The following is an 11,163-nucleotide window of genomic DNA, read 5'->3' as shown; positions in this document are numbered from 1 at the left end:
GCACGGGATATATTTGTTTTTACGTCTTTAAACGTAGCCGCGCTTTCGACTACCACTAGTGGAGGAATTTTCCGACTTACCTCCTTTTTTTCCGGGGGCTGTAGTGGCTGGTCTTGGTTGTTGTTGCTGCTGTTGCGGCTTAGTTGGTGGTTGTTTCGATGCGACGGCAGGCTGTCGCTTCTTCGCTTCGCCGAGGGTCGGGAACGCTGCCGGGCTTGACCCGGATGGTAGGGCGAGTGGTGCCGGTGATGCTTTCTCGGTGGTGGTGTCCATCACCTCAGCAGGCGCTGTTGGTGCAGCAGATGCCGGCGGGGCGCTGGGTGTCCCGAAGGTTCGGGTGATGGTAGCTTTCAGCGACTTGATGACGGTCGCCAGATGCCGGTTCTCCTCGCGGGCTTCCTTGAGTTGCCTCAGTAGCAGCTTGTTCTGCTTGTGCAGAGCTACTGAGTCACGAATCGGGCCGACTGATACGGAACTTTTGACCGTCCCGTCTGAGCTCGTCTGCGAGTCGGACTTGCAGTCGCTGGAGAGCGTTACCTCTGACGCGGTCTGTATTCCGTCGTCAGAGTTTGTTACCGCACTGAAAAAGTCGCACACACTTGCCGCGGGTTTAGGTCTACTGACAAATTTCGCATACTGACGACACGACCGTCTCGGTCGAGCGATGGAAGTGAACTGGAAGTCTGTAACTTCTTACCACTTGGAGAGTTTATATCCTTCGTTTCCATATTCATATTTTGGACACTCTTAGTGTAATAGCAAAATACTACAGGTTCCCCCACCACGCCAAGGTGGTGTCCGAGGGGGAGTTGGACACCCTTAGTGTAGTAGTAAACTACCATCAGGACAAGGTGGTGTCCGAGGGAGAGTATATTTGAGTAATCACATCCTGTTTTTACAATTTTTTTTTTATTTCGAAAAAATTACAAATTTTGAATGATCGGAAAACCATCTAATTTATCCTTTACCTCCCCTGGTTTGCAGCAAAATAGAAAACCTAGAGCTGGCATTTTCCGCCTTTTATGTAATTGGTTAAACCAGGGTAAGTTATCACAAATATCCTCACAGATGATGTTTTCTTTACTTAGGCTATCGAAGAAAGGTGAGTTGATCCCAATCACCACAACACCGTCGTCAGTGAGGTCCTTTTTTCTTATGTAGTTCCAAACATATAATGGGATATTACGATCATGCGGTTCAACTTTGTATGTTATTGGATATGGATCTGAACATTTATCGTTACTGGGATAAACGACAGTACCAGAAGTGCCTGCGAAGACATCGTATGTTTCGTTTTTTGATATTCTAACTATGGCATCTTCTAATGATCCCCAGTTAAAATATTTCAAGGGCTTCCACCAAGGGATTGAATTCACACTGATGAAGTCGTTGAAGTAGGGATGGAGGGCCCTCCAGAATTTCCACGGGGATATAAGCTTATCCAATTTATATAGGGTTTCATCAAGATATTCAACAAATGCATATGAAACCGCTAGATCTAGAGAGTCCGTCCTGTAATTGAATGAACCATTAGGACTTTTTGAAACTGTTGCAAAATTTAAGATAAATTCATGTAAAGGAAGCTACGTACTGATCCTGCAAGTTGCTGCTGTCAATGAAAACATCGGCCGAAGATTGCGTTACATTGACAAAACCATTTGTTGATTGGGACTCAACGACGGGGCTACGTGGGCCGATAATATAATGCAGATATTGGGTCTGCATTAAGTCCAGGTTATAACACACTTCAGCAAGAACCACTGCCTGGGTTCCTATGAAAAATCCATATGCCAGGCCTTTATTGTTGCAAGTAGGAATTCGCACTTCGTAATATTTTGACGTTGTGGTACAAGATAGGGTCCCGTCGTTTCTGGCTATGTCACCGTTATTATCATCTCTCTGATAACGTACATCAAGAGAATTAGTACATGAGAATGTAAGGTGCGCCTGGTAGTCACTTCCATAACGCGCGTAGTTTCTAAGGGAAAATGAGTCAATTATCGTTAGGAATTTTTGGTAGATCAGGAAATCTGTAAAGCAAGAATCTAGACTTTGCAGAAAATAAATTTACCTAAATTCACCAGGACAGTAACCTTCAATTTTAGCACGATTATCCCAAGAGACTTCACCATCTTTCACACTCAGAATGACATGGTTTGAACCGAACTTCTGGACAAATATACCGGGATGACCTTTGTCAAATTTCAACGTACATTTGGCTGCTAGGGTGGTCAGAACACACAGCGAGAGAATGAGCAACGTCCACATGCTGCTGATGCTTACTGTTCAGCTAAAACTATCTCACAGGCTTCCTCTCGACTATTTATATTGGTTGGAAAGTACGCTAGTGACTAAGCGATTCTGTTGCAGTTGGACAAAAAGACCATCTACGAACAAAACGAAGTATTGATGGCGTCACCCCTTCAGAAACAACATCTTCTAAATGAGCCATAAGCCGTGCCATAGTTGGGTGAATTCCCTGCATCTGGGAAAGAATCTTACATGGACATATTCAATTTATTTGGGGGTTTTCCCCATACATCGAACGACGTGAATCTGCCAAGCAAGCAGGTTTAACTACTGCGAATTATTCGATCTGGTCATTTCCAGTTTTTGGCTAAGACACTATGAGTGGTAAAAAAATATAAAATAAAATTGGATTTCCTTGTGTTTGGTTGCTGTTGCTAATGACGGTTTGGTTCTTATATAATGCGTTCCATATGAAGACGAAAACGAGTCGAAGTTCAACGCTTCCGGTATGAAAGATTGTTAAGTTCTATAAAAAAGGCAATTGGGTATCCGGGTTTATTGGGAAAATTATACATTTTTATATGAAATGATAAAGTTGCATGTGGGAGGTGGGTAGTATTAAGTGAAATGATTGACAGAGAGCTAATTTGCAATGTATGTGCAATAAATGAGCGTTTATTCAAAGCTCTATGTAATAATAATAATAATCGTTGGCGCAACAATCCAATCAAGTATAAAACATCAGTCAACAAGTCAACAAGCTTTAACCACTAGAGCAGCGTTTCCATCGCCGAGAAGTTTTCGGAAGAAGATCTCTCTCTCTTTGATTGGCAACCGACATGAAAGTCCTGGGGGTTTAACGTGAGTACCTGCTGTGAAGGCATAATCCCACGATCCTCTTCGAACACGGATTGATTTTGGGGCCACAATCAGAGCCCCTCCATGCAAGTACAGCGGTCCTGGTTTATACTGAGTCCAGGCTCAGTATTCATACCAGTGGATGCGAGGCCTATCTAACACCTCTGCCGCAACTAAGGAGTACGGCACCCGAGTTGTATAGCGCAACTCCACGTTCGAGCTCTGAGGAGCTCTGCCTGCGATGTAGGCATAACCACAACCACCATGAAACTCCGACTAGGGGGCCAACCGCAAATAACCGGGCCGAGAACACATCCTCCAGGAATTCTCCTGGAACATATGCTCTCAGAGGACCATCCCAGTTCGCATGGTACCAGATAACCTCCGGTGAGGCTTCGTGACAGAGCCACTTCAGATGAGTCCCTTGCAGACTCGGGTCTGATCGCCCTCCTCGAGTACGCGGGGACCGAATATCAACCGACATGGATTAATTGTTTGTAATCATCATGTCTCCCCCCCGGGACACCACTGTGGCGCAGCAGGATTCGCGGCATTCGAAATTTATTTCGCCGTGCCGTTGGGGAGGCAGAGTGACCGCATGGAGAAGAACCGGTCTCTTCTGCCTCCAACTTTCATATCCGTCGAACGCGCGTCGTCTCTTTTAGTTCTGAAATCTTCTGTACAAAAGAAATAAAAGGTTTTGTGTTTCCCTATGTGAGGAGCGTAACGTAGTTCTCCATTGGCTTATAGTATTGACCCGAGATATTCAAATCGCCCAGTTCTGGGTAGGTTACTGCCATTGGCAGAACTGAGCGATTTAAATATCTCGAAGGGCAGGTTACTACCATTGCCAGAACTCAGCGATTTAAATATCTCGAGTCAATGCTATCAACCAATGGAGAACTGCGTAATGAAATTGTTTCACGCATTAATGCAACCTGGATGAAGTGGCATTCCCCAACTGGTGTTCTTTGTGACCGACGTATCAGCGCACGTCCCAAATCTATTACTGCAATGTCGTCCGTCTGCCGCTCTCTATAGTTCTGATTGTTGGCCGACTATAAAGGACAATGAACGGCGTCTTGCGGTAATGGGGACAAAGATGTTGCATTGCACTGGTGGCGTGACACGTTTTGATTACGTCTGAAATGAGAATATCCGCGATCGATATAGGTTTGCATCGATCGTGGGAAAACTGCAAGAGAGGCGTTTTCGATGGTGTGGTCACTTAATTCACGCTAACGAAACAACCAGTATTGGTCAGAACATCGAAGTCAATGGTAAGCAACCTAAAAGCGGGCCAAAACAATGGTGGCTTGATACGCTGGATGGGGATTTAAAGGTCTCGAGATTACATCTTGATCAGGCATTTGATAAAATAAAATGACGAAACCGATCACCACGAGCCGACCCCGCTTGTGAATTGAAGGCTAAAGAAAAAGAAAAAGATGTGAGGAGCGACAGCTGGGTGTAATATAGCTAAGAATTCCATTGTTCTCTATTTTCTAGAAAACGATTTAACTGAATCATTTGATGGAAAGCCCTGTGTTGATAATGGTCAACCTCATACGCTTCACGCTCTCAGTTTAATATTATTAGCAAATGCATATCTGGGGGTCCACAGTTCCCACCTTCTCATCAAATTTCGTGTCAATCGATATAGCCGTTTCTGAGAAAAGTGCTGTGACAGACAGACAGGGGTCTGTCGGTTACGGGAACAGAGTCCAGTGCATAAATGCTATAAGTACTGGCAGGTTCGCCACATAGCGAAAGCTTGCACTAGCTCGCAAGACAAATCAAATCTGTACCGCAAATGTGGAGAACAAGGCCATTTGGCAAAGGACTGCAACGGAATGCCCAAGTGCGTATTCTGCGTGGAAGCAAAAAGTAGTGACAGCGCCCACATTGCAGGAAGCAGTAAATACCCAGTGTTCAGAAAGGCATTCATAAATAAGGTCAAATGAAGTTTATGCAAGTCAACCTGAATCACTGTCGAGCGGCCCAAGACCTACTTTCCCAAAGCGTATTCGAGAACAACGTCGACGTTGCGATTGTATCTGAACAATACGAAAATCTGCATAGCGGAGTATGGATAGCAGACAAAACCAGTAAGGCGGCGATGTGGAGCTGCGGAAGCCAAGCTATAGTAGATACGAAAAAACATCCAGAGGATGGGTTCACCCGTGCCAAGATTGGAGGGATATACATCTATAGCTGTTACGCAGCACCGAGCCTCACATTAGAGGAATTGACGTCATTGCTGGAGAAATTATCCTTCAATGCAAGTCGCTACAACACCAAAGTAGCGACTTCAACGCATGGACAGAAGAATGGGGTAGCAGAGAAACCAACGCAAGAGGACGAATATTGCTGGAGACATTCTCGCGCTTAAACGTGGTACTTGCCAACTCTGGGGGAGCCAACACATTCCGGAGGGGAGAATTGCAATCGATGGTAGACCTCACCTTCGTCAGTGATACTCTAATCAAAGACTTGCAGTGGTGTGTCAGCGAGGAGTACACACACAGCGAACATCAGGCTATCATGTTTCAGACCTCGCAAAGGAATAAAGTGAAGCCATTAAAACGAATAACGATGAGCTGGGTAACGAAGAAATTCGACGCAGAAATGTTCAAGGAGCTACTTCTGGAAGATATATTGCTATCGGGAAGCGTACAAAACAAAGTTTCACAGGTCGTGGAAAAATTGCAGCGGGCATGCGATGCCGCTATGCCTCGACGTAGCATTTTCCGAAGACGAAATCCTATTTTTTGGTGGAATTCCGAAATTGTGGAATGCCGGAAAAAGTGGCTCAAAGCTAGGAGACGCTCCCAGTGCAGAAGAAATCGACCTGAGTTCGAGTAGCTACACGTGCAATATAAAAATGCGAGGAAAAAATTGCAAGCAGCTATCGCAAAGAGCAAATCTGAACATTTCAAGCGGATGTGTACTGAAGCTGACTCTGACCCATGGGGTGGCGCATATAGGTCGGTGATGTCATCACTAAAAAGCGAGCGCTCCCCACCGATTACTTGCCCAGAGTTGTTTCAGAATATAGTGAACACTCTATTCCCAGTGGATCTGAATGGTACAAATTTGCCTGCAGTACAGTTAAATCCCGACGAAGTTCCGATAGTGGAAAATGAGGAGGTTCTAGACGCAGCAAAAAGATCGACTGAAAAAAAGACTCCAGGACCGGATGGAATCCCTAACATTGCCCTGAAAGTAGCCGCCAGGACAGCGCCAGATATGTTTGCCCAAGTTTTTAGGGCATGCCTTAGGGAAGAAGAATTCCCCGAGTAATGGAAGGTACAAAAGCTAATACTCATTCCGAAGGCAGGTAAACCATTGGGTGACCCCTCCTCATATAGGCCTACATGTCTGGTCAATACCATTGGCAAACTATTTGAACGAGTAATATATAACAGACTGCTCACCGTTGCGGAAAAGGAAGGAGGCCTTTCCGACAAACAATTCGGATTTTGTAAGGCGAAATCAACTGTCGACGCAATCAGCATGCTGACTGGCTTGGCTCAGGCTGCAATAGAAGAAGGAAAATGCTGTGCAGTAATAACCCTCGACGTAAAAAATGCGTTCAATAGTGCAAAATGGAAAAAAATCAACGAGACACTCGACAAGATACAGGCCCCGAAGTACATTGTACGCATTGTGGTCGAGTTTTTTCTTGGGAGAAGACTTTATTGCGACTCGGACGATGAGCTAAACATATTCCCGACAACTTGCGGAGTGTCACAGGGTTCTGTCCGGGGCCCCTTGCTTATGTACGATGGAGTGTTGACGCTACGCCTACCGGACAACGTGACAACTATTGGCTTCGCCGATGATATCGGAATAACAGTGGTTGCAAAGCACCAAGACGAGATCGAGATTTATGCAAATGAAGCGATATAGGAGATCAATTCCTGGTTGAGAGATTCTGGCCTTTCACTTGCCGAACATAAAACAGAGGTAGTTCTCATTAGCAAGAGAAGAAAGAACACAATTGTGAAAATCGAAGTTGGCAAAAAAACAATTTGCTCCCAACCATCGCTCAAATACTTGGAAGTAATTATTGACAGAAGACTCAACTTCAAAAGGCACATTGAGTACGCCGCAACTAAAGCGTCTTCCATCGCTGCAACGATCTCGAGGATACTACCGAACATTGGTGGGCCAAGACAAAGTCGACGTCTTCTACTCTCTAGGATAGTCAGCCCCGTGGTACTCTACGCAGCTCCAGTCTAGGCAACTGTTCTGAACTGCCAAAAATTGGGAATGGCGTATCGGCTAAGTGCACTCTGGGTATGCAGTGCCTATCGGACAACATCAGGAGAAGCAGCATATGTACTAGCAGGGATGCTCCTCATAGACATCTTGGCGAAGGAAAGTCGGCGACTCTACGACAAAACGTATGCAGGTGGAGAGTGTAGCGCATTTCGACGGCAACTGGCACGGTGGGAATCTATCGAAGGGTGGCAAAAGCGATGGGACGAGTCACAAATTGGTCGTTGGACATACCGCATCATTCCGGATATTCGGAGATGGTTTGAACGAAACCATGGGGAATTAAGCTACGAGTTAACACAATTCTTAAGTGGACATGGAGATTATCATGCTTATTTACATCGATTTGGTCACGACGAATCACCATGCTGCCCAAGATGTGGTAATATTGCTGAGAATGCGGAGCATGTCATATTTGATTGCCCCAGGTTCACCGCGCACCGAACAAGAATGGAAGCGATCGCAGAAAGGCGTTTAACACCCGAAAACATTGTGGAGTTTATGCTGGAGTCAACGGATGCCTGGAACCAGGTTGTAAGGGAACTGCAAGCTATTCACCAACAGCTTAGGTAGGAAGAACTACGACGAAAACAAGGAAAGGAGAGAACCATAATGAGCCACAGTTAAAAGCTGATCCAGCCCCGCGACGCAATACTTTATAGGAGCTCCGTGGGGAGAGTGGAATGAGAAGGAGGTGGTTTTTGTGAGTACAAGTCTCACATAACTGCGTGACAGGAGCCAGCAGTAGGTTTTGAACCTTTCCACCTTCCAACGCCGAAAAAAAAGACAGACAGACAGACATTGAACCGATTTTAATAAGGTTTTGTTTTACAAACAAAACCTTAAAAAGGACTAGGGAGATTAGATTTCACATAAGTGTTTTAGACAAAACCTTAAAAAGGGCTGCTCATCTAGGCGCACCACCCCTGATTTTTTTCGGATTTTGAGGTTGGGTAGAGTCCGAAAATTAGTCCTGTCTCACTTCAAGTGCGTACATTTTGGCTACTTACTCACACACTTTTCAATTCATGCCAAAACTAATGTCAGTTTCGGAAAGTACCAATCTAGACCTTTCATTTGACACCCTACACAACTACAGGCTGCGGCAGCATAACTTTCTTTTTTAAAATGCGCGCCACTCAGTTAGTTGATGTCATAGCGGAGCGCTAGTGGTCTCGTTCAAGAGGGGATACTGTAAAGTTTTGTCCCGACACGGTTCAGTCGCCATCATGCGTTGGAATAGTGAGGAGCGTGCCTTTGCCGTTGAGGTTTACTTTTCAAGCGGATGTTCGATTATTGCAACACAGCGTGCATTTCGGAATCGCTTTAATTTAGCCCCGTTGGCTCCCGTCCTAGATCGCAAATCAATTGTTACACTACATTCAGACAAACTGCAAGTGCGACAAAAGGAAAAACTGGAGTCCCTCGGCCCGTTAGATCACCTGAGAACATTGAAGCAGTGAGAGCGTCAATGTTGCCATCGCCACGGCGTTCTACGCGCAAACACGCATCTGCCCTTGGACTCGTTCTGTGAGAAGAATTCTTCGTGATGATTTTCATTTTCATCCCTATAAGATGGCGTTAGTGCAGGAACTTTCAGAACGTGACTTCAATTCTCGAATGAACGCGTGTGAGCTTCTTCTTGATGTCGTTCCCGAGGGTGCTATTGTTTTTTTAAGCGATGAAGCCCATTTTCATTTTTATGGGTCGGTTAACAAACAAAACATGCGCTACTGGGCTGACACCAACCCTCGAGAATTGCATCAAAAGCCTTTGCAGTCACCCAAAGTCACAGTGTGGTGTGCAATTTCCTCGGCTGGAATTATTGGTCCCTGGTTTTTTGAGGAAAATGAGGTTACAGTGACAGTGAATTCGGACCGGTATGTAAACATGCTACAGATTTTTTCTTTTTCCCACGGCTAGAAACTTTGGATTTAGGGACACTTGGTTCCAACAAGACGGTGCAACAGCACACACTTCAAGAGCATCGATGGCTATTTTAAGGGAACACTTTCCAGAGCGCCTTATCTCAATTAGAGGCGATTTGGAATGGCCGGCACTCTCTCCCGATCTGTCCCCTTGTGATTTTTTTCTATGGGGTTTTTTGAAATCCCGTGTTTGTGCGAACCGTCCAAGAAGCCTACAAGATTTGAAGACCAACATCCAAGAAGAAATTGCCAACATAACACCTGCTATGCTAACAAGAGTCATAACAAACGCCAGAAATTGGTTTACGCAATGTATGGAGTGTGGGGGACGTCACCTAACAAATTTGATCTTCAAAGCAATGCAAATAAAAACTTTAGACATGTACCAACATTATAAAAAATAAATAAATATTTTCCGATCCATACAATAGTTTTTATTGAGTTTTGAAAAAAGGAAGTTATGCTGCCGCACCCTGTATTATGTGAAAATATCCACTTTTAAGTGATATTGACATTCATAGACTTGAATTTACAGAGGAGCGACAGTTTTGACCTAGTATAACTTTGTTAGTAATAGTGCGATTTTCACCAAGTTTGACAGAATCATGCTCTATACCGTAGCCTATATTACTGCAAACTTTTGTGATTCTAGGGTGAACTTAAGGGGGGTTTTCCTCTCAATTACTAAAAATTATAGTAATGTACTATTATCAACTTTATTTGAACAGATATCGGTATGGAGGGTATTTCGGAGCCCAGGCACCATATAGTGGCAGCCCCCTGATTTTTTTCAGATTTTTGGGTTGAACAGTTTCTGAGAATGGTTTCGTTAAAAAAATGACCACTTTCAACCTCCCGGACTCCCCGCCCTTTCAACAAATGTCAAAACTTAGACCGGCCTAGAAAAGTACTAATCGAGACCTTTAATTTGATATCCCACATGATTATATTTGATGAACAAAAAATGTACACCCCCCTTTTACATGTATGGGGACCCCCCCCTTAAATTCGTCGTAAAAGAATGTAACTCACTATATGCGTGAGCGTTCGCAGTTCCCACCTTTCTACCAAATTTGGTGGCAGTCGCTATAACCGTCTCCGAGAAAAATGCGTGTTACGGACAGACAGACAGACAGTTTGTTTGCCGTCTGAGAGAGCAGATTTCTCTAAAGAGGTGCTTCAAGTGCCCTGCGTTTGGCCATTTCGCGAAGGCATGCACCAGCGGCATTGATCGGTCCGATCGTTGCAGAAGGTGTGGGGAGAAAGGCCATATTGCCAAGGCGTGCAATAGGGACCCCAAATGCTTATTGTGCGAAGGAAGTGAAGGACGGGATTACCGGCATATTGCCGGAAGTGCTAAATGCCCGGAATTTAGGAAGGCGCTGACTTCAATGAAAAAATGAGGTTTATTCAAAAGACCTCAATCATTATAGAGTCCCTCAAGATTTACTCGAGCAGACCATCTACGAATCCGAGGTGGAAATTGCCATCATTAGCGAACCCTATAGAAACCGTCACGGTGGCGTGTGGGTTATAGATTCGTTTGGTGGAGCGGCGATATGGGCATGCGGTCGACAGGCCATACAATGTACTGGGAATCAGACATACAGCGGCTTTATGTGGGCGAAAATAAACGGGGTATATGTGTACAGCTGTTACGCCCCACCAAGCCTGACACTGCCCGAATTCGAGGAAATGCTTGACAGTGTTGTTCTCGACGCAAGGGGTCGTAGTCCAAGGGTGATTGCTGGTGACTTCAATAGTTGGGCCCATGAGTGGGGTAGCAGAGAGACAAATGCAAGGGGCCGCAGTCTATTAGACGCTTTCGCACAGTTAGATGTCG

General features: G+C 45.0%; 1 protein-coding gene across 1 annotated transcript; it reads right to left on the bottom strand.

Annotated features, from left to right (window-relative positions):
* Positions 1–890: 890 nt before the first annotated feature.
* On the bottom strand, positions 891–2,314 carry LOC119657151. Its single transcript, XM_038063931.1, has 3 exons — positions 2,072–2,314; positions 1,592–1,978; positions 891–1,512 (listed from the first exon to the last, which is right to left on the bottom strand). The coding sequence occupies exons 1-3, from the start codon at positions 2,266–2,268 to the stop codon at positions 924–926; spliced, it is 1,173 nt and encodes a 390-aa protein (XP_037919859.1). The 5' UTR covers positions 2,269–2,314; the 3' UTR covers positions 891–923.
* Positions 2,315–11,163: the final 8,849 nt, after the last annotated feature.

Source organism: Hermetia illucens, chromosome 1, assembly GCF_905115235.1.
Source record: "Hermetia illucens chromosome 1, iHerIll2.2.curated.20191125, whole genome shotgun sequence".
Taxonomy (NCBI): domain Eukaryota; kingdom Metazoa; phylum Arthropoda; class Insecta; order Diptera; family Stratiomyidae; genus Hermetia; species Hermetia illucens.
Note: the sequence above shows the minus strand (reverse complement) of the source record. Positions and strands in the feature narration are given on the sequence as shown.